The sequence below is a fragment of the Calypte anna genome, chromosome 4A (genome assembly GCF_003957555.1).
Source record: "Calypte anna isolate BGI_N300 chromosome 4A, bCalAnn1_v1.p, whole genome shotgun sequence".
Taxonomy (NCBI): domain Eukaryota; kingdom Metazoa; phylum Chordata; class Aves; order Apodiformes; family Trochilidae; genus Calypte; species Calypte anna.
The window spans coordinates 18,347,400-18,369,931 of NC_044248.1; the positions used below are offsets into that span (position 1 = coordinate 18,347,400).

The 22,532-nt window shown below is 34.6% G+C and overlaps 1 protein-coding gene across 6 annotated transcripts in view; it reads left to right on the forward strand.

The window, feature by feature from the left end:
* The window catches only part of EXOC1 (exocyst complex component 1), a 29,971-nt gene that overhangs the window by 4,648 nt on the left and 2,791 nt on the right, over positions 1 to 22,532 (forward strand). For 2 of the 6 annotated variants that reach the window (XM_030450042.1, XM_030450041.1), the window contains exons 3-18: positions 735 to 865; positions 2,868 to 3,027; positions 3,898 to 3,918; positions 4,672 to 4,859; positions 5,840 to 6,067; positions 6,487 to 6,619; positions 6,787 to 6,896; positions 11,530 to 11,679; positions 13,117 to 13,222; positions 16,523 to 16,567; positions 17,679 to 17,842; positions 18,246 to 18,356; positions 18,651 to 18,727; positions 19,222 to 19,450; positions 20,196 to 20,379; positions 22,079 to 22,278. In XM_030450042.1, coding sequence (XP_030305902.1) covers positions 735 to 865; positions 2,868 to 3,027; positions 3,898 to 3,918; positions 4,672 to 4,859; positions 5,840 to 6,067; positions 6,487 to 6,619; positions 6,787 to 6,896; positions 11,530 to 11,679; positions 13,117 to 13,222; positions 16,523 to 16,567; positions 17,679 to 17,842; positions 18,246 to 18,356; positions 18,651 to 18,727; positions 19,222 to 19,450; positions 20,196 to 20,379; positions 22,079 to 22,278 — 2,237 coding nt within the window. Of the gene's footprint in view, positions 1 to 734; positions 866 to 2,867; positions 3,028 to 3,897; positions 3,919 to 4,671; positions 4,860 to 5,839; positions 6,068 to 6,486; positions 6,620 to 6,786; positions 6,897 to 7,393; positions 7,448 to 11,529; positions 11,680 to 13,116; positions 13,223 to 16,522; positions 16,568 to 17,678; positions 17,843 to 18,245; positions 18,357 to 18,650; positions 18,728 to 19,221; positions 19,451 to 20,195; positions 20,380 to 22,078; positions 22,279 to 22,532 lie in introns of all 6 variants that reach the window. The other 4 variants (XM_030450043.1, XM_030450044.1, XM_030450039.1 and 1 more) reach the window with 3 other exon arrangements.

Below are 22,532 nucleotides of genomic sequence, written 5' to 3' on the forward strand. Positions count from 1 at the left end.
GTGCTTTCCATTTTTAATGGAAAAATCAATTGTAGCTTATTCTTTCATTGTTGCTTCCATTAAAAAAAGAAATTACAAACCTGTACTTTTAGTTCTAGATCTCAGTATAATTTGAAATGAAAGAATAAATATTTGTGTGGGACTGGTGTGCTTTTGAAGAAGGCTCTATATAGTGCTTAACTTGAGATTTAGTAGGCAATTAGGCTGATCAGCACAAACTAAAATGCAATAAAGAGTGCTGTTTAGAGTCCAAGGCAGAGGACCCTGGAAGGGCATGATGAGTGAACTGAGTTGTAATGTTCCTTTGAGTGTGTGTGTATTATATTATGGCCTCTTAAGAAAATCAGGTGTTTTGGGTCAACAATAAAATAACTTGCTAGAATTTTTCTTTTTTAATTGAAGAATCTCAGGAAATCTTTTTATTCTGATTATAATCTTTAAATACCTCTGTGCTTCGTCAGTTTTTTGGCCATGGTCTGAAGTCTCCTGCATCAAAGAAATACCTGTAAATTGGGTTCATTGCTTCACAAGCTATATAGAGATGTGTATCTAGTTGACTGAAACTGAGCTGTGGATATTGTGGATGAAAGTATTTCAAAGGGTCTTCTTTAACTAAATAAATTATCTGTGTGTTGAGATGTCATCATATTTATTTCAGAATTTGAAATGCAGCAAAAAACAGATGTTAAAGTAATTTGTGTGTTTTGAAATTACTCTCTTACTTCATTTAATAGTGACAACGGAACGACCGGTGCAAGTAAATGTGGTAAAAGTGAAAAAATCTGACAAGGGAGATTTCTACAAGAGGCAGACTGCATGGGCACTTCGAGATCTTGCTGTTGTTGATGCCAAAGATGCTGTTAAAGTATGTGTAACTTCTTTTTGGTTTAGTGCTCTGCTTAGAACATTCTTTTGGTTCCAGGTTAACTTCCTTGACACTGACTGCCTTGAAGCTTAGATTGATAACACATTATCTAGGAATTGGTATGATACATTCCTGTACTGCTAATACCTGCATTTTCTTCCAGATTTTCAAGCATATAACCCTGGTAAAGTGAGTAAGAGTAATCTAGATATGCTTGAATAGCAATATTCTGAATATCTGCCCTGTTTACTGTAGTGGTCTCTCAGTGACTGTACAGTGTTTGTGGTAAGGAAAAGTACATTTTTGTTTGTTTCAGCATTTATGTAAATTTAGTAAAAGCTTAGTGCTACTTCAAAAAAAGGTGATCTTCTTACTAATGGCATTGAACTACATGTAAGTTTTTTGTTAGGACACTTAAATCATTCTTAAGAGTAGCATACAAGCTTTTGAAGGTGAGCTCTTTTATCTGTTCTCCAGTTCATTACAGTGGCCATTTGTTGGAAAGCATGCATTCCTGAGGGGATGTTCTGTTCCTTAGAAAATATAAACCTAGTTTTGATTATTTAACTTTGTTATAATAAACTAAGACGTACAAGTAGGCAGAAGTGAGAATTCCTTCAGTGGGCTTTGTCTGGCTTTATGTTCTGTTAACTGGAGATTTGGAGGGATAGTGCAGAATACCTGAAGTTAGAAAATCTTTGATTTCTCCCTCCAGAAATGTAAGTTAAATATGTTTTGTTATATCAACTATCCACATGCTTGTTGGCTAGTTTTTGGATTTTCCTTGCTGTTCTTAAATACCCTGTTGGAGAATTGCTTCTCTCAGGTTGAGGTTCCATTTAAAATTATACCATCTTTCAGGGCTTTTTCTTGCAAAACTGATTTTGGTTAGCCATTTTCATGAACATGCTGTAATGTATATGCTACTCTGAAGAGTAATTTTGAAGTTTTCTTTTTAAAAAACAAATGTTGAATGCCAAACTCTCATTAAAAAGATATCAGAATTAAAGCTGACAGGTGCATGATATTCTGGTTTCCAAATGCAATCATATGCAACTCTTTCAAAACAGACCTTTCCTGCACTAGTTGTCAGACAGCTTCAATTTTATGTAATTCTACACTTTGTTTAGAATCTTATGCTAATTTTAAATAGAAATAAATGATACAGAAAGAAACAGAACTGCTTTTATAACTGCAGGAAATACCGTGTCCCACTGTGTGCAGTTTCATGTGCAAACTTCTTCTACAGATACAAGGAATATAAGGAAGAAGTAGTAGCAATAGAAGTTTTTACTATGTAAGAATTTAACAGGTATTTGAGGCAATAACAAGGCTGGACCTTGTAAAATGTAAAATTGGAATATGATTTAAGCAGACTGTTGCCAATTACAGGCCATACTGGGTTCTTGTGGCTGTAGACAGGAAAGTTCTGTGTTCAGTTGTTAGCACAGCAATATTCTTGTAAGGCAGTAAGTCAGGTTGAAATTTTGGTAGGATTTTTTTTTACTGTTATACCACGTGGTCTGTTCAGTTCAGTGCTATTAAGTACTATCATATCTATAGAATATCTAAAGTTCTTATATTTTTTTCCTTTCTTACTTCCCTAGGTCTTTTTGTATGGTGTTATATGTTCAATATGTTGTCAGTAATTTCAGCTACAATTTCTAGTTTCAGAAGGCATACACAAGGCATTCTGAGGACAGACAGTGCTGTCAAATGCTTCTTAAAACACTTACAGATCTCTGTGTTAAACATTATTGTTGCCTTATTTGGCTTGATAGAACACTGTCTCCAAAGTGTGGACTCTAGTTTTTCACTTTCTATGCTTTAGCACCATTGGTGATGTGCATCTGGGTGCCAGTGTTGCTGTATCAGCTTCAGCCTGGGATCTGTGTAATTTCATTTTTATCCTGTCATCTCAGGAATTAAATAAGTAATCAGTCTTTGCTGCTCAGGGAACTCATTTGACTGCTGAGCCTGTAACATATCTTATTTATTACAGGAGAATCCTGAATTTGACTTGCATTTTGACAAAGTGTACAAGTGGGTTGCCAGCAGCACAGTGGAAAAGAATACCTTCATTTCATGTATCTGGAAACTCAACCAGAGATATCTTAGAAAGAAAATTGACTTTATTAATGTCAGTTCACAGCTTTTGGAAGGTAAATTTCTACATCCATATGTTAAGCATAAAGTTTAGTAATTGCTGATGTAAAACAGACTATAAAAGAATAATTCTAATCCTTTTTTGTTCCTATTCAGTTTTATTGTTCTAGATTTTCTAAGTCTTCAGATAAACAAGGTGACTAGATAACAGATCTTCTCTTAGAAAATTGAGAACCTACTCAGAATACTTCATTAATTAGGATCTAAATATTTATAAGCTTATTGTACTTCGAAGACATTCTGTTTTCTTAATAAAATAAATTTACCTACAAGATCTGGTGTATCTAAATGTATAAAGTCTGCTTATGTTCCTGTTTTCAGTTCCTCACAATTAGAAAAATGCTGTAAAAAGTGACACTTGAGTAGCATGGTGTTGGTTAAATGAGGTTTTATATGAAATCTTTATTTTATAAACTGTGAAGCATGTGTTAAATTCTGTTAGATCCTATTACAGTTTGTATGACTGTTTAGTTGCTATAAAGGTTTTGTATCTTGTTCGTTCATGCTGTATTAAATATTTTTACAATCATCTTAAATAGTTAAATACAGTCACCTTAATAGTGAAAGCCTAATGAGTTGGCATATCTTAGGTTTAATCTCTCAGAATGGTTGAACTGTTGATGTTAAACACTTGACTGGCTTGTGCAGAAGAAGGTGAATTAGAAATGAAAAACATTGAGGAGAGCATTTCAGTATTTTGGTGTTGACTGAAATGTGCCTTTAGTCAACCTCTAACTTTGCAATTTCATGCAATATTAAAGCATTCAATCTTAGTGCCACTTAAAAATATACACACTGTTCATACTTGTCTAGCTAACATTCTCTGCTTCCTTTCCTCTGCTTTTCCATACCTTTTAATTCTTCAGAACTGCCTAAAGTTGCAGAAGGTGCGTAACACCTCTTTACTTTATTCTTTGCTTTGTAAGCATTTATTCTAAAATAATATGCTTTTTCCTTTTTTTAAAAAAAAAGAACTAGCGCTTTGCATAGTTTGGGAAGTTGCTAGAGATAAGAGATGTTTTAAATGTCCTAAACGCTTTCTTGCTGGAATGTAGACTGTAATGTTAATTTAAAATCATGTCAGCCTTTCAATAGTTAGTTGAATTAAGTAAACACAGTCACCACAAATAATAGTTAATGAAAACATTGTGATATAATTTTCTTCTACTTCACTACTGGCTTTCCTGCTGTGAAACTTTTCTCACACAAAGATTTTTTTTTCTTCAATAATATATTTTTAAATCATCCTTTATGCTCTGTCTACCAAAAGACTCTGCTTTTACTGATCTTCTGCAAACAAGTCTATTGTAACACTGTAATATATTCTGATGCTGATTACCAGTGTGAGAGGTGAATTAAGTGGAAATATGTTCATCTGTGGATGCAGTAGAGGAAGTGGCTATTTGTATTTTGCTTATGTTGCACAATTTGGAAAATATCACTCTTAGGATCCAGTTCTGGAAATCTTAATGAAGCCCCTAGAAGAGTGAGACTTGCAAAAAGTGTATGTAGGTAGCATGTGCTTGTTATGAAAGTTGTTTAATGGATTAATTTATTTAAAGATAGTGGAATATTCTTCTGTTAAAATGCTTTGACTTTCTGCACTTGATAATACATTTTATTTCCCTTCTCTGCATAAGAATCAGTTCCAAGTGGCGAGAATCAAAGTGTAGCAGGAGGTGATGAAGAGGCTGTGGATGAATACCAGGAGTTAAATGCAAGAGAGGAACAGGATATTGAAATCATGATGGAAGGGTGTGAATGTGCTATTTCTAATGCTGAAGCCTTTGCAGAGAAGTTGTCAAGAGAGCTACAAGTGCTGGATGGGGTAACCATTTCTTCCAACATACAATGTGCTAGCATGTTGAACTGTTATCATTGGTACTGATTATGGAGCATTCTTTGAAAAGGTAGCTAATATGATTGCTGCATATTTAAATATAAGTGTGTATCTGTTCCTAAGCAGAGCTACATCCTGTCTCTTAGATTTTAAAGATCTTCAGCTTTGATCTTTACCTTCTAGTCCTTCTAGGTTTAGTTACAGGCTTTCAAATAAGAAGCTAAGAAAAAAAAGGAGGCAGTCTGCATATACATTTCTTGAAGGCAGGGGTGCAAAGAAAGAGGGAGAGTAGATGTCCACAGATGTGAACTCTTATGCCTGAAATGCTGCTCTCAGTGTAACTAGGAAACTGTCTTATTCTGGTAACATTGCAGTATTTGGCTGTGTGTTACTGTAACTGTAGTATATTGCTTGCTATTTTGCTTTTTAAATAATCCAGCATTCTACAGGTAGCTTAGGAGAGACACAGTCTTAAGCAAAGTCAACAACCTCAAATTATCAAGTTGTATGTTTCACTTATATTTTGAAAGTGGCTGTAATCATAAACATAGCTGATCTACCAACAGAAAATATGATCTTCTCACCTAAGCTGTTTTTCTGGAATCAAAAATGTTCCAGTACAATGGGGATTCCTGTTTTCTTTTTATTTTTGTGCAGATCAATACTTCAGTTCTAAGAAGTTGAGCAAAGTTTGTTTTATATCTTCTCTGTATGAAATAAGGAAGTGTTGCAGACTGAGTTCTGTGTTCAGTAATACTTCACAGTATACGTCACACGCTTCACAGTAATATTACTGTGTTAAGTAATACTTCAAATGAGAAGTACTACAAGCTTATATTGTTTCTTTTCTTTCATCAAGAGTTTTAGAAAGCATTTACTAGACATTAATGGAGACAGAAGGGGAGATCAGAATACTTTTGTGATATAAAAATACATCCTAAAATGTTGTGGCTTAATTTTCTTTATAGGCAAATATCCAGTCAATTATGGCCTCAGAGAAACAGGTGAATATCTTGATGAAGCTGCTGGATGAAGCTCTAAAGGAAGTTGACCAAATTGAGCTAAAGCTGAGCAGTTATGAAGAAATGCTTCAGAGTGTAAAAGAGCAAATGGATCAAATTTCAGAAAGCAACCACCTCATCCATCTGAGCAACACAAATAATGGGAAGCTACTGACAGAGATTGAGTTTTTAGTGGTAAGAATTTTACTGTGTTTACTATGGTTGTTCATAGCAAGTATAAATTATTTTATTTTAGTTATAAGATTCTAAAATATGAGGCTAATTTAAAATAAAGAGTTTATTTTTCTGTTTTATTCTTGCTTTAACTTCAGTAACCTTATATAATGATGGAACTGTATTTGTCATTCTTGGTATGACAAACTAACCTGTTTCTGGCTTATGGAGAAACATTGGAACAGGCTGCCCAGGGAAGTGGTTGACTCACTTTCCCTGGAGGCATTCAGCAAACAAGATGTGGCACTTATGGACACGGTTTAGCAGATGATTTGACAGTGTTAGGTTAATGGTTGGACTCAATGATCCTAAAGGTCTTTTCCAACCTAACTGGTCCTTAATTCTGTGATTCTATGACAATATCATCTGTTATTTTGTAGAATCACATGGATTTGGCTAAAGGTCATATAAAAGCCCTTCAAGAGGGAGATCTGACATCTTCTCGAGGCATTGAGGCCTGCACTAATGCAGCAGATGCCCTTCTGCAGTGCATGAACGTAGCGCTTCGTCCAGGTAATGCCTTCCTTACGCTATAGTCTGACACAAAAGTTGTGTGTGCCTTACCAACTACTCTCAGATTTTGTTTCTCTAGAGGGAATTGTCACTCCGGGTTCATTTGGTTCCCACGTATGATATTTTACTGTATATTTTGTACTCTTTGAAGTTCTTTTTGTTTTTAGGGCATGATATGCTTCAGGCAGTGAAACAGCAGCAGCAGCGGTTTAGTGACTTGCGTGAGCAGTTTGCACGGAGACTTGCCAGTCATCTGAACAGTGTGTTTGTTCAGCAGGTAGTGTTTCTTAGGTTTTTGTATTGAATTTTCAGTTACAAACTTTTCCTGAGAAGGAAAACAATCCACCTAAAATGGGCCTTAGTTTGTGATGTAATCGGTAAACAAATGGCCTGCTAGAGGCAATTCAGACATATTACTAAGCATACTGAACTTTAGTTGCCTACAGAAGCCTCTTACATTTAAAAAAACCCACTTCTCTTAATGGGTTTGCTATCTGAATTGTGTGATATGTAAACATTTATTTAACTGTAAGGCTAAAGTAATTGAGGAGAAAAAAAAAATTGACTTTTTTTAAGGGTGTCAGAGGCTGTGGTCTGAACTTCAGGCAGTTCTTGTGGTCTGATCTTCAAAGGCCTTACCAAGTAAAATTTCTGAACCTTGATTTTTCAGACTTAACATGAAATTTTCCTAAGTTTTGTTTCTAAAAAGCTGGAGGCCTTTTGTAAGCATCAGGGTATTTTTTTTTAATTTCTGTATTTTTTATCTCCAATTAGTCTTCTAAGATCTTCCTTCACCTCTATAGCAGGTCCCACTCTATTTCAGTTCCAGTGAGTACATTGGGTTTGATAAAAGCTTTTCTAACTAATTTTTTGAGCTTGACTTACCTAACTAGTAGCTGCATCTTTGTCTTTACAAAAAGAAATTTATCCTTACCAGTTGCAGAGCATTAGAATTATCCCCCTCTTCCTTCCCTTATTTTTATCAGCCCTCAAGCTTTGTTTAGCTGTTTAAAAGCTAACATTCCTCTGATGTGATCTTCAGAAATTGCTAAGAGACAGACTGACATGTGTGGGTGAAAAATATTTTCAGGAAACTGTACAACTGTACAGACACTGCAGTTCTATGGAATTGTAATATTTGTAAATAAAAAAATCAGTTTGACTGTACTAACATGTATAAAAAGGTTTACAAGTTTTCACTTTTATGTATTAGTGTGCAGAAAATTTATGCATTAGTGTGCAGAAACTATAACATGCTGGATAATTGGATAGGAAATTGCATTTGAGAGTGCGTGGCTTTTTATGCTAAAGATAAGTGTTTCCTCTGTTTTCTTCACTTCACAGAAGAATTTCAATTCCTCAGCATGTTAAATTTCTATTTTTAAGAGGGTGTGTTCCTCCTGTTACTTTTCATATTTTGAAAAACTGAGGACAGACTGTGTGTTGTGACCTCCAAATGAACGAGTAGGAGTTACATTGTGCAAGTCCTGTGTTAATGAATTAAGGAAGTTTTGAATATTGGACTTGGGTATTAAGGAGTCTGTTTAACAGCATGCCTTTTCTGATACCCTATTCTGATGATTTTGATTTTTTAAAATGGTTAAGAGCTTATTACTTCTATGTGTATTAGATGAAATATGTCTAACGAAACTTCTCAGTACTATATCAAGAATGTTATTACCAATTTGCAGTTATAACATGGATTTTGGTTTTGTTTTTTTTTTTTAAATTCTGGTACTTATAAGAACCTTATTGTCTTTCATACAATCTTACCCATTGATTTGGTCTGCTGTGAGGTATTAGTCAGCAGAAAAAAAATGTGAACTGGATGTAAGGTTATGCAGGAAGAGTTCATCAACTGCAAGAGATGAGCCTCTGCCAAGCCTTTTTACTTGCTGCAAATGCAAAGAAAAATTTGTATACTTTATTTTTTAGGTACAGGTTCAAATGTTGTAGTTACAACAGATTTTTGTGTTACCATACTAAAATGACTATCTTAGTCTTAGAGCATAGCAAGTTCATAGTCCCATGTTTTTGAGAAGTCTAACTGGAATATTTTGTTACCATTAATATCTAAAAAGTTGCATTATTTGTTTAGAATGTTCTTTAAAAAAATAAACTAAAAGACTTCAGAAAAAAATAAGGCAGAAAAAGATGTCTAAATTAAGACAAGTGAAAAGATGATGGTGTCTAGGCAGCTGCTAATACAAGCAAGACATATTCTGATTTGGAACTCACTAGGCAGAGAACAAAAGTTGCATTAACAGTTCAGCCTAAATATATTACCTCAGAGGTACGAAATCAGGTGCTTTTTTTTTTTTTTTTTTTTTTTTTAAAGCAAACAAATCCTTTATATAGAAATGATAAAAAAAATTTTTAAACAGAAATGCAACTTTGCATTGCTGTTCAATGCAGTGTTAAAAGCTGTTTGCAGTAACTATTACTAACAGTAAATGTAGTTGTCTTTATTGTGTCCTAATAATATTTGATTAACCTTACTGAGTGTCTGTAACTTTAAAGATTATTTTCTTTTTAATAACCAGGTTCAACAGTCAATTAAAAGGCAGCTCTGGGATTTCTGCCTTTGACACATGAAATAGTTTGAACCTTTGAAACTCGGAAATAGTTGAATAACAAATCAGCAGTACCATTTAGTTACAGTTAGTATAAATGTATATGTAGTGAAAAGAATCCTGTTACATAGATGGAGAAGGTAGACTTAGAAGCCCTATAGTGTTTTAGAGCAGACTTAACAGGACATAGTTTAGGACGACCAGAATGATTAGTCCTGTGAACAAGTTGACTTGGAGTGAGAAATTTCTCTTGGGGGTGGGATTTGTTGTCTAGCTTTATGAAGAATGCAACTTCTAAACAAAAATAAAAAATTGTCTAATAAAAGGCTGTGAGTGAAATTGTTAAATGAGAGAAGCAATAAAACTTTGGATAGCTGAGTATTTCCTAGCTAATATGAGCTACCCTTTGGACTTTCTTAGTTGAAGAAATCTGTGAAAGCCACCAGGTAAATTGTTTTAAACTATAACAAACATTAAAATCCATGCTGCAGGATTTTTGCATACCAGGGAATGGGTGAGAGACTTGTAAGTGGTTTTCTTTATTTAGGTTTTATAAAACCATATTGAAAATCTGTTGAAAATATTTGCTATATGTATGCCCAGAAGGGTGCACAGTATTATGATCTGAGTAATCACATTTGCAGCTGTGAGGCAAATGCTGGCTGGATTCCAATTCCAAAGTATGTGTTGCAATAATTACACTTAACAAAGTTAGCTCTTTCTTGGAGTCAGGCTACAAGATTAGTTTTAGAAGGGAGATAACAGCTTGACTGTTCCTGATTGTCTATGAAGAATAAGTGAAAGAAGTTGTCCAGGACTTGTTTCTTTAGGCCATTTGTATCTCAGTTTATGTAGTTAAGATAACATGACCTAAAGTGCATATTCCTGTTGCATAAATAAAGGAATTCCAGCTTTATTCAGAAGTATTTCCTAGTAAAGGTTAGGTTTTTAGAAATAATATCAAGGCTCATATTGTAATTTTTAAAAACAAATATTTGTGAATGTATTGTAGAACTTTTAAGGCTTTTTTTTTAACCAAAGACTTGAACTGTTTTGTACCTAATATAATAGAGAGGCCTGAGCGAAAATTGCTTTAGTTTTGTCTCTGTGATCCAAACTGACTTCTGTCTCAAGTTGAATATATGCAAAGGCAGCTTTTAAACTGAAGAGCTTCTATTCTGCCAACTTGTCATAACCAAGGTGGAAATGTTGAAGAATGCTTCCTGTGTCAGGGACTCCATTGAGTGACTTACATAAATCACCCACACGTGTGCCACAGGAATTGTACACCAGTTAGGACAATCCTTTTGTGATGCCATGGCACAAACTATACTTAAATTCTATTCCTGTTATTTATTGCAAGTCTGGTAAAGACGGCTTTACAGAAAATATTAAAGCCATTTTGAAATAAAGTCCCTTCTTCCCTTCTACTAACCCAGGGCTGATGATTTTATGTTTTGTTACATGACTGAAGTGTGGTGCTGCCTTGCTTGCTTCCTGAATTGCTGAGGAAGCTTGTGAGTTCAAGCAAGTGGAAGCTTAAAGAAGCTAAATTATACGTTGTTCAAGCAATATGATGTGATCTTCAGTTAAAGGGTAGTGTGTTTTTCAGGAGATAAGCCAGAGAAAAGGAGGAGCATGAAATTAGTAATTTGCTGTTAAATGGATTGGTTTATGCTGTTTGTTGTAAACTGTTGAAATCTAGTAAATATTTACTGAAAGTGTGTGTGTGTGTGTGTCTGCTTTGTGTGGAGGGAGAGAGAATGTTTGTGATGTTTTTAATACTTGACCAAGGCTTAGCCAAAGTAGTCTAAAGTTGGTTGAATTGGAACAGGTTTTCAGAGGCACAGCATGAAGTTCATCACTAGCACCTAGGGAATCCATTGACTGGGGACATGAAATGCCTTGGGGCATATGAGAACATTTTTTAAAAGCAATGGCTATGAACATTTTTTGTTTGTTTTGTTTAGGGAAATAATGTGTAATAATGTCTTAAAATATTTTTAAACAGTTGAACACTTGTCATTAAATCTTCACTCCAGGTGTACCTTGCATTCTTTATCAAAGTAATACTCACCCTGAAGGCAAAGTGTGGTAAACAGCAAGAGCCTTGCAGTGAACAAGCTTACTAAGATGTTTACCTGCCACAGCTGTAGCATCTCAGTGTTTGTGTTAATTTATGCATCTTTTTAATCTGTGTTTTTGGACTTTGCTTCTCAGCAAGATATTTTGATGCTTTTCTGTTTGTCTGAATGGAATGCTTGCTTTGTTTTAAGTTTTCAGTAAGCTTTTAGTACATCTGTTTCCAGATTTACTTTAATACTTTCTCTTACCAAGGGTCACGATCAGAGCTCTACTCTTGCCCAGCACTCTATTGAATTGACATTACCCAATCACCATCCATTCCACAGAGACTTACTTCGGTATGCTAAGCTCATGGAGTGGCTCAAGAACACAGATTATGGAAAATATGAAGGACTAACTAAGGTATGTGAAGTGCTCAGATGGTGCTAGAGAATGTGCATAATCTACTATTCTTGAGAGTCAAAAGAATTGCCTGTGTTTATGTGCAAGTCCTTTTAATGTTCCCTTATATTAAGTTTAATTCAATGCTCCACTTTTCTTGCTGGTCTTTGGAATAGGAAACTTCTTGTTTGGTTTTTTTGTTGGTATTTGTTGTATCCTGTCTTTTTTCCCCCCAAGATTCTATGTCTCCTTTCTGAAGTATTGTAAGATATTAACATCTATTTAAAAGAAGTTTGTTGTTTTACAGTCTACTAAGAAAAAGTAATGAAGCTATTTTCCTGTTGGCATGATTTTTGCCTATGTGACATTTATTTCAGTTGACGTTCTTTGCACTTCAAAATATAGAAAACTTGAGTGGTCTTTTGCAAAAGAGATTAAATGGAAACATTTTTTCTTTGTATAGGTATAGCTTTTAGCTGTCTTTTTTAGAAGTGACATAGAGTGAAAAAATGACTACAGTAGTATAGACAAGGTTTGGATAGAAGTCAAGGAAACTTAGTCCTCACAGACCAAGGCTTTGATTAAAGAGTCATCCTTAAAAACTCAACTGTGCAAGATTTAAATTACTCTTTGGAATAGTTGCTCTTTGTGCTTTCAGTGTAAGGGAAATCATCAATGAATGGTTGACATTTTTCTGATCTTCTAAAAGAAGTATTTGAGACTTAAATATTTATGTATTATGTGTGCTAAGTAATAAAATTTTGAAGAACATAGGAGTAAAGATTCTTGGGTGTTCCTTGTCCATAAATAAAATGTTACTATAACCTTTGTACTATAAATCTAAACAAATCGGATAATATTCAAACTTATTTCAGTTGTTGTGCCTCTTTTTAGAATTCAAGCTTATTATTTTGTGATTATTAAATTATTATTTTATGATTTATTAAATTAAATTTTTTAGTAAGTAGGCACATGGAATTGTGCCTCCTGAAGTCTTCTGGTCTTTGGTTTTCTTTGAGAGAATAGTAATAAAGTAATGTAATGTATTCAAGCAGATGAGTAGGAATGGTAGGTACCCTATTTGGAACATCTCTAGTAAAAGAGGCTACAGAGAATGGTGCTGAGTGCTCTCCATTCTACCCTTTAATTGAATTCTATGATGCTTCAGCACTATTTGTATGTCCCACAGTGTGTATCTCTCCTTATGGAGGAGAAATATCAGTTTCTGTTTGCTTAATGAACTGACTAGGAAAATTAATATAACCTGCTTTAAGTATAATGAATATATTTTTGGTTTGTGCATACTGTATAAACATATAAATGCATATATAGACCAAAACAGTTTGTTTAGTAGAACTTAGATACTTGCCATTTTGCCTGTTTTTATGATCTACTTAACTGTAATAGAACAAAATCAATATATTATACCTGATAACTAACTTTTATTTTTCTTTTAAGAACTATATGGATTATTTATCACGGTTATATGAAAGGGAAATAAAAGATTTCTTTGAGGTCGCCAAGATCAAGATGACAGGCACAACCAGAGAAGGGAAAAAGTTTGGTAAGCTTCCAGGATGGCTGTATCTTGCTTTGAATATTACTATTTACTTGTAAAATACTCATTACAATTCCTATGGATGATTTTATAATGGTGTCAAGTTGTTTTGGCAAGTGGGATGAAAAATATGGTTGGTAAAACTTCTGACTTCCACAAGACCAAAGTAGCATGACTGCAGTCTTGTGAAATGAGTCAAGATAGAAGGATAAAATATGGTATTTCTCAGATTTTCAAAACTGCACTCAACTTTTAACTAACTGCCAACCATATTTGTTACTTGAACTATTCTGCTTTATTACTAGAACAAATTTGAAAAATCAACTCTTGTAATTACAGAAAGCTTGGGCAGCACAAGTGTTTGTTCCTTCTGCTGTTATTTCTGTTTTTAATGTTTCTGAGGCTGGATTTCGAGGAATCTAGTTTTAATGCTAATTCTGAATAAGGAAACTTTTGCATTTCATTGTATTTTCAGTAGGTTACTTGAGTAAATTCTAGTCTGAGATAGAAATCATACTCTGTTAACTTGTAAGTCTTTGTGTTTAAGGGGGGTTATGTATCGCTGCTAGGATTAAATAGCCTAATGTGAATATGGTTTTAAAAAAACCCAAAACTGACTGCTGAGAAAGTAACAATGATATAAGTGTATTTATATACTTTAAAAAGTGCACTGTTTCAAAACTTGTTTAGAATATAAATATTTCCCACACTTCACCAGTTTCCAAATTCAAATTCAGAAATTATGTGCAACTTCAACTAGTCAGTTCTGCCAAGCCTATTTTGGGTCCTGAACTTGTACAGCTTTGAAGTTTGATGGTAGAGAACAGAAAAAAGTAATGAAAGGAAGCAATGAGGAGCGTGGTGAAGCTTGATTGAGGGAGGGAGAAGCTGGAAAGATAACCTTTGGCAAGCTGTTGGATATGGAGAGGAAATGGTGCCCTAACTAGACATGGTCACAGCAGTTAAATGCCTGTATCTTAAAGATTTTTTTCAGGAACAAAATACTTTATCCCAATATGAACTGATTTCTAAAACATCCTAAACACTTCATCCTAGCATTTCTTTGGTGATTTGCCTTTGTGAGGAGACATTTTTGGGTAGCATTTCTTGACTTCTATAAATGCTTTGAAGTCATCAGGCATTTTGGAGAAATGGGTTCTTCATAAGTATAAAGAGAAGGCTTCTGTCATGTATTTGTGCAAGTTTCAAGCATGGTTGAAGTTTGCACAGAATAGCCAAGAAGGGGAGTAGCAAAGGGTTTTTTTTTTAACCAGTTCTCTTAGTTAGACTTTGTAATACAAAGAATATGTTTGTTTGGGTCTTGCTGGTGACTGACATGCAAAACTTGACCCAAGTGCCACTCCGAAAATTGGTAGGAGCTGGTCACAAAGCCAAAACTGGAAGCTGTAGCCAGTGGGGATTATCCTACACTTAAAAATGTTACAAATGGTAATGAAACCATTAAGTAATGGTTATCAATGGCCACGTATTGAAGGCCACAAGAAAACAATACTATAAAGAAATAAAATTGCCCTCAGTATGAATCTTATAAAGAAGGAAAGCAAATCATGTCTAAAAAGCTGTTCCATATATAAGTATGATTTCATTCCGTCATTTAAATATAGTTTGTTTTGTAACAGCTTAAAATGGTGTAAAATTTTGAAAGGCTTCTACACTGTAGGTAGTGGTTGTACTATCATTAGTTTCACATTAATTCAAAATACATCACTTCTTAAACGGGAACTTCTTAAGAAATAGTTTAGGTGCATAATGCTCCAGTTGTACTCTGACACTAAAAGGTCTGTTTCCAAGCTGTGTTGGTGTGTGTTCTTGCCTTTTGTTTTTTGTTTGTAGTTTTCTCTTTTTCTTTTTTTTTTTTTTTTTTCTTTTGTGCTTTGGGAATAGCACTGCTGTTTGAATGCCTCAAACGCAGAAGGGATGCTGGGAGAATTCTGGCATTCTGTGCTAGTGCAAGGTTCTTTGTCTGCGTTTTTATGGCAAAAAAATCTGGGTTATGAGCATTCACACTTGTCTTAAGTAGTCTTTTTTTTTTTCTGATCAAGCCAAGACTTTGATACTTAAATACCATAAGATCAATGTGGGAAAGAGTGCTACTGCTGTCATACGTTTATATGATGGGGCTTCTCAAGAGCCAGTGTGGCTCCCCTGGTTGTCCAGGGCTTGATCTTTGCCTGTAGGTCTTCACATTCCCTAATACAGTCCCATGCACTTAGAAACTGAGGCTGATGAAGAACTGGGACCAATGCATGGGAGGTGCATATGCCATACCTATATGGCCTAAACCTTTTTAATCAAAAACTTCCAACCCCCCAACTAGGCTGGAATTAAATTCATTTGATATTATAATTGTCAGTAGTGTTGCCTACTTGAGAATATCTGGTATTTAAGACATGTTTGTGGCATTTAGAAGTATTTACTCATTCTTCTACAGTAGATTCTGCTTGCCTGCTCCATTCTGGGGGGCTTGTAGCATCCATCCTCATCAAAATCTTAATACCACATACTGCTTTTAGTGTATGTATGCAAATGCCTTTTACTGGTTAGGGACTCTCTGTTACAACTGCCTATTTATTCTAAATTTCATATTGAAGTCCAGATGAGGAAACTGTTCGATTCAGCAAAACATGGGGAAAATAATAAATAAAGAAAAGACTTGGTAAATTTTTTTACTTTATTTATTTATTGTTTACATCTTCTCTGAACTTGCCATCATCAAATTTTGGTGCAGCATGAATACAAAAGATAAATCATCTTTGTAAACTTTGTGATTTGCAAACAACCCAAAAGGTTAGCCAATCTTGCTGTCAATGTGAATGATTTTGCAGTATTGGTTTGTTTTTTAAATTAAAGAGGTAGACAACGACTCAGTACCAAATTACATAAATATGTTTTAATTTCTTCATGTCTGTCATCGACATGATGATTGATTTGGAAGCTGAGTCTTATGCAATATTAACTTTGACAAATAAAACCTGAATTTAATGGACTTCTCAATTTGGGAGAACTCAATACAGGTTACAAATACGTTCTTTGAACAACACACTGTGTAAGAAAAAGTAAAGTTTAATACCTAGAAACTTACTTTGTTTTCCACGTAGCTTAGATACTGAATATCTAGAATAGTAACTCTCCAACTAAATGTGTTTGCAATGTAGTTACTTGCTGCTTATAGTTTTCCGCATGTTTCTTTCCAGTTAGAGCTTAACTTGCATCTTGTGCATGGTTTGTGCAAACTGCATTTTAACTTGTCTTTGTCTTTGATGCTTGCAACCTAATCCATCCCAGCTACACTGCCTCGAAAAGAAAGTGCTGTCAAACAGGAAACTGAGAGTGAGTATAACTAGTTGCATCAGTTGGTATTGTCAATGCATGTGTGTCATTGTGAAGATGTAGTGCTGCATCGTGGAAAATCTCCCTGACACTGAAGCACACTGTTCAGAATGAAATCAGCATTAGCAGAATCATTGTTTTTGCAAGGCAGAAATGTAGCACAGCTGGAACAGCTGAATGTACAAGTTGAATGTTTGCAGGTAAAGGCAACATCTTTTGGTTTTTCCATGCAACTAGTTCATCCAAAAAAGGTATTTGTGCCTGAGAGGTTGTTGTAGTTTTCCAACTCTTCCAGCAGGCTGAAGTTAATGACCTCTGTTAGATTTGTAGATTTTTTTGTTTGTGTCCCTAGACTAGATACCAACATTGAAGTTAAATGGAACTTGAAGGATTGCTTTTATGTTTCTTTGAGACGTGAGATGTTTACATGGGTGTCAAAAATTGACAGTTTCTTGGTCTTCTTTGTTACTAGCCTTCTCCATCCTCTTCCAGCATTTCCAAAAATTAAAAAACAAACAAAACAAAAGACATACTTCTCACCTAGGAGAATACTCCACATTATCAGAATGAAATGTCTGAATGTTAATTATGATCAAAAGGAAGGGAGCGCATTAGCAGTTACTATGGACCAGCTCCAGCAAAATACTAGGAGCAAACTATGTAGACAAGAGTATGTTAACAGCAAAAAGATCAAGCTCAAGAGGAAAAAGGGACAGTGTGTTATATATAATTTTAAATTTTTTTCCCTCTTAAGGATCAATTCTTCTGGTTGTGCTCAAAGTACATTCACAAAGATCATAACTGGTCTTTGATTTCGAGGACAATATCTATCCCAATGTTACTATATTTCACAGGCTTTTTTTTCCTTTTATACCTTTATCTATACTTTATAATGGGGGCTTATATAGATACATTGTACTTTGAAACTTAAGTATTTTAGTTACCTTGTAACAAAAAAAGAATGTGGTTATAGTAAAAGCATTTCCAGCTTAGATAACATTGAGTTGTTTTTAATGTAGGATTAATAGCAACTCTTGATCTGTAATGAACCTGTTCTTGTGTATTTTATTCTGCCTTTGCTTCCCTCATGCATAGTATCCTTATTTTACAGGTCTTCATGGAAGTTCTGGAAAATTGACTGGGTCTACTTCTAGCTTGAACAAACTCTCTGTTCAGAGTTCAGGAAACCGTAGGTCTCAGTCATCCTCCCTGCTAGATATGGGAAACATGTCTGCCTCTGACCTTGATGTGGCTGACAGAACAAAATTTGATAAGGTAAAGACAGAATGTTCCATTGGATCCTGCTTATTTTTATATTAAAAGTGTTTACCTGTTTTTCTTCCCTGAGGTTTTAAATTTTGTCTTCTTCTATTCAGCAACCCAGGGAGAAAAGAGAGTGGCAGAACTCATGACTTACTATTAAAATGCAAATGTTTTCATTGTAGCACGGAAGTCCTTCCTTAGGCTGTTACTAGAAAACTTCTAATTGTGGAAGAACATACTTTGTTTTTCCCAGTGTTACATAGATGAGAAAGGACTGTGCTGAAAACTCAGATACTACGTCTAAAGATATAAGTAAAGCTTACTGTAGATAAAAACTATAAAAACCTATGTAAAATTTGTGTTACTAACTGTTCATAGTATTCAGTGTGTTCATAAAATATTTGTCTGGTTTTAGATATTCGAGCAAGTATTAAGTGAACTAGAGCCTCTGTGTCTGGCAGAACAGGACTTCATTAGTAAATTTTTCAAGCTACAGCAACACCAGAGCATCTCAGGAACTGCAACGGTATGACTTGATACTGACTAGTCCTCTTAAGACACCCATTTAAAAGATGACTTCTGATTTTATCTGTCAATTATGTGATCCAGATGGCCAATATTTTTTTTTCTCCAATACAAAATCTATTGCAGAAGGACTGTCAGAACCATACAATCCACTGTATTTACTACTTTGGAAAAAAAAAAAGGGGAGGGGGGGCATACAAGAAAGCAGATGAACACATTGATTTTGTCAGGTAGACTAAATATAGACTTAGAGACAAGCTTTTGGTTTCCTTATATATACTCCTTGTTCTTACAGAGTGAATCAGAGGAAATGGATGGAGGAACTTTATCTCGTTCATATACTTCTGGTGTCCCACAGACAGTATCATCTGAGTATGTACTGGCATACAAATTTTTCTCTGTAATCAGAAATTGTTCCCTTTAAGTAAAAATGAACAATTTTTGACTTATACCTAGACACTGAATGTGCCAGTAAACATAAAAATTTTTGTATATGGGATGGACATTTCTGTCTATAGTAGTTTAAAAAAAAGATGCTTAATTTTCTTATAGTTTGCAAAGTGAAACTAGGAACTGTAATATGTAAAATATGCTTTGGAACATATCCCTTGCTGAGTTCTGAATTTGACTGCATGGCATTTTCAACACAAAATCTTTTTTGTAATATTTTATACCTGTGACTATTAGTTTTTACTCTGTGGCACTGGCACTTTTTCTCTTTGCAGTGTTCTGAAAATAATGAGACTTGTTGAATGCAAACAGGACTACTGTATCAAATAAATTCATCCAAAAATGTTATCAAAGAGCATGTAAAATAACCTAGTAAACTGTCAGAGTAATATTTTTATCTTATGCATTTTTAATAGGAAGGACATGATCCGACAAATGATGACAAAAATATTTCGTTGTATTGAACCTGAACTGAATAATCTTATAGCCCTGGGGGACAAGATTGATAGCTTTAATTCCCTTTATATGTTAGTTAAGATGAGTCATCATGTATGGACAGCTCAAAATGTGGACCCAGCTTCCTTTCTCAGCACAACACTTGGAAATGTTTTGGTGACTGTCAAAAGGAACTTTGATAAATGCATTGTAAGTTCTTTAGTTATTCTAATTAAGCTAACTATAATATTGGAAGCCCACTCCTACCCAGTCTGATTTTGCTTTTCTTTATAATTAAATTTTTGCTTTCAATTTGAAGTGAAAATGAGTAACTTTGATTGCTCTTCTACAGGCCAAACCTTAAAAAATATAAAGTCATTGTTTTTTCCTTCATTACAGTTTTCTTCAATAATTACCTGTTTCTGACAAACATGACCCCTCATTCACTGCTGTGAGCTAGCAGACATTTTTAGTTGTTTGTTTAAACTTGTACTGAGATCAATGTAATTGAGATTAATTAAGTCAGTCAAGTAAACGATAGCTCTCTGCCTTTTTTACTTAGCAAAATAAAACCTCATGGACTTGTGAGAATTTTGGTTTTCCCCTTTAAGCATGACATGCCGAACAGACATCTCTTCAATGTGTTCCATTATTTCTCTCTTAGATCTATTTTTTATTCTTTTTATACCACTAAATAAGTAAATAGAGGAGACTAAAAGCTCCTAAGATTTTACTCGCCTGTCTTTCTTTTTTCTTTCCAATTATTTCTTAACAATTTTTTGAGGGTGAAAAACCCAAACTGGTTAGATATACTAAGTGAAAGATAAAATTATTTCTCTGTTTGAATAAATGTCAGTTTTTCAGTATGTCTGCATTTTTCGATTCTTTTACTAGCTGTTAAATGGTCTGGAGTCGTATATTAGAGGCTAATTCCTGTTTTTGTTTTAAATTTAAGAGTAATCAAATGAAGCAGATGGATGAAGTAAAAATCTCAAAGAAGAGTAAAGTTGGGATCCTTCCATTTGTTGCTGAATTTGAAGAGTTTGCAGCCCTTGCTGAATCAATTTTCAAAAATGCAGAACGACGAGGAGATCTAGATAAAGCCTACATAAAGCTTATTAGAGCTGTTTTTGTCAGTGGTAGGTTTTCTGATGTTGTCAGTTACTGAGATGATTGTCTCCTTTTTATATACAATTTTCTCTCCAGTTATCTGGTGATTTTTTTTAAGACTATTGCAAGCCATGTGACTGATCTTGTGCTAAAATTTTGGTTATCTCTTATCAATAGTAGAGCAAGTGTAAACCTTTTAATAGTAATATACTTCTTAAGAGCAAACAGTTGATATTTTCCTTTGTACATTACTGTAAAGTAACTTTCAGTTATGACAAGGGGAAGTAGGAAACACTCTGGAGGGACAGAGGAGGTGGCAGCAACACAGCATGCTCAGTCTGAAGTGGTTTCCTGTCGTTTTCTCCTCCAGTGTAGCTTAAATGAGATGAATCTGGACTGGATCCCTGGCATTTGGCCCTAATGCTGTTTATCTTTGCATCCCTGTCTAAAATAAATAACTTGAGTTATATGAATTTGACTCTTGGAGGATTGGTGCTTTGTGTCCTAGCCTGACACAGCAGAACGTCTCTCCACTCCTCCCTCTTTTCCCAGGAGCAGTAAAAAACCAGCAGCAGCGGTACTGCTCTAGAGCAAAAATTGTCATTCCCCTTTAAAATGGGGGAAAACAGATGGACAGACCTCTCCATGCTGATTTATCTGCAGATTTCAAATAACTCCACTTACTATGATTCCCAACTACTGAGATTTACCTCTTATTTAGGGGAAGTTTGAGCAAGAGAAGTCAGTAGAGGCAGTCTGAGGAAATTATAGGGGTTTGAACATACTAGGAAATCATGGAGACATTACTTCATAGTATAGTGGACTAGAGTCTGGATGTAGTCAACAGGAGCACCCCAGCTGTCAGGACAGTAGATTTTGAAAATGTTTATTTCATTGCACTCAACTTTCCTGGCCTTAAGAATGTACTATTCAAGTGATAAAACTAAGCAAGCACCAACAGGCAGGCAAAGCTATATAATGATAAAATAACTTGTGTAGGAAGAATTTAGAAAAGCATGTTTTTAAAGGGATTCAAAATTATTCCAGTTTGACTGGCACCAGAAAAAGAAAATTTGTTTCAGACAAGCACAGATTAAGGAACTATGATGGAGGAAGATAAGAGAGACATGTAAAGAATGAAGATGAAACAAAGTCAAAATAAAATATAAAATCGATGAAAGCATTATTCAGTGCAATAGGATATTTAATTTTGCCAGTAGTGTTTGAAACAGGTCACAAAGATGTATTTCTGCAGATAGAATTGGGGGAAGAGGTTATAAAATTGTGGGATGAACAAAATTGGCAGTAGCAAACTTCCTAGCTGACAATTCAGTGTTCTGACTGAAATTAATTTGTGATCTTCATTGATATTGTGGTGCCCAGGGTCACTTTTCATGGTGGGCATTCTGGTAATCTTAGCAAAAATTATTAGTGAATGAACAAGCATAGAGATATAATTGTGCTTTTTGTTGAAGCCATCTTCTTTCAGCCTGCTTTTAGGTACAGTAGGTAGTATTTTAACTGCCTGGGGTATTTTTTTTTGGTGGTGGTGGGTGAAAATAGACTGATGTGCAGGATTAACAATTTTTTTATTAAATTAATGGATTGACAGTAACTTTCTCCATAAAACTAATAAGCTAAAAAAAAATTGAGATACTGGAAAGTGCATTTTTAAAAATTTGGTTGTCCTTTTAGTATATTTAGTATTTTGCTTCCTTTTTCTTCCAGTTGAGAAAGTAGCTAATGAAAGCCAGAAAACACCCAGGGATGTGGTCATGATGGAGAACTTCCATCGTATTTTTGCCACACTTTCTCGCTTGAAAATTTCCTGTCTTGAGGCTGAGAAAAAAGAAGCCAAACAGAAATACACTGATCATCTTCAGTCATATGTAATCTACTCACTTGGACAGCCTCTTGAGAAATTAAATGTAAGTATATTTGAGTTTGTATACATTTAAATGGTACAGAGTAGTCTCAAGTGTTTAATTTGCACTAATTTCTTTGTCACTGCATCTGTCATCATTTCTATTCTATTATTTCAGACTCGAGTGTACCTGGCAAGAGTGCTATGCTTGTAAGCAATGAATAGTACTGACTAAACATCACTGAGTGTTAAACAAACAGTTTTGAGGAAGGAAAAAGCAAGAGGCAAAGTGAGCAGGAGCTTTGGGGTAATTTTTCC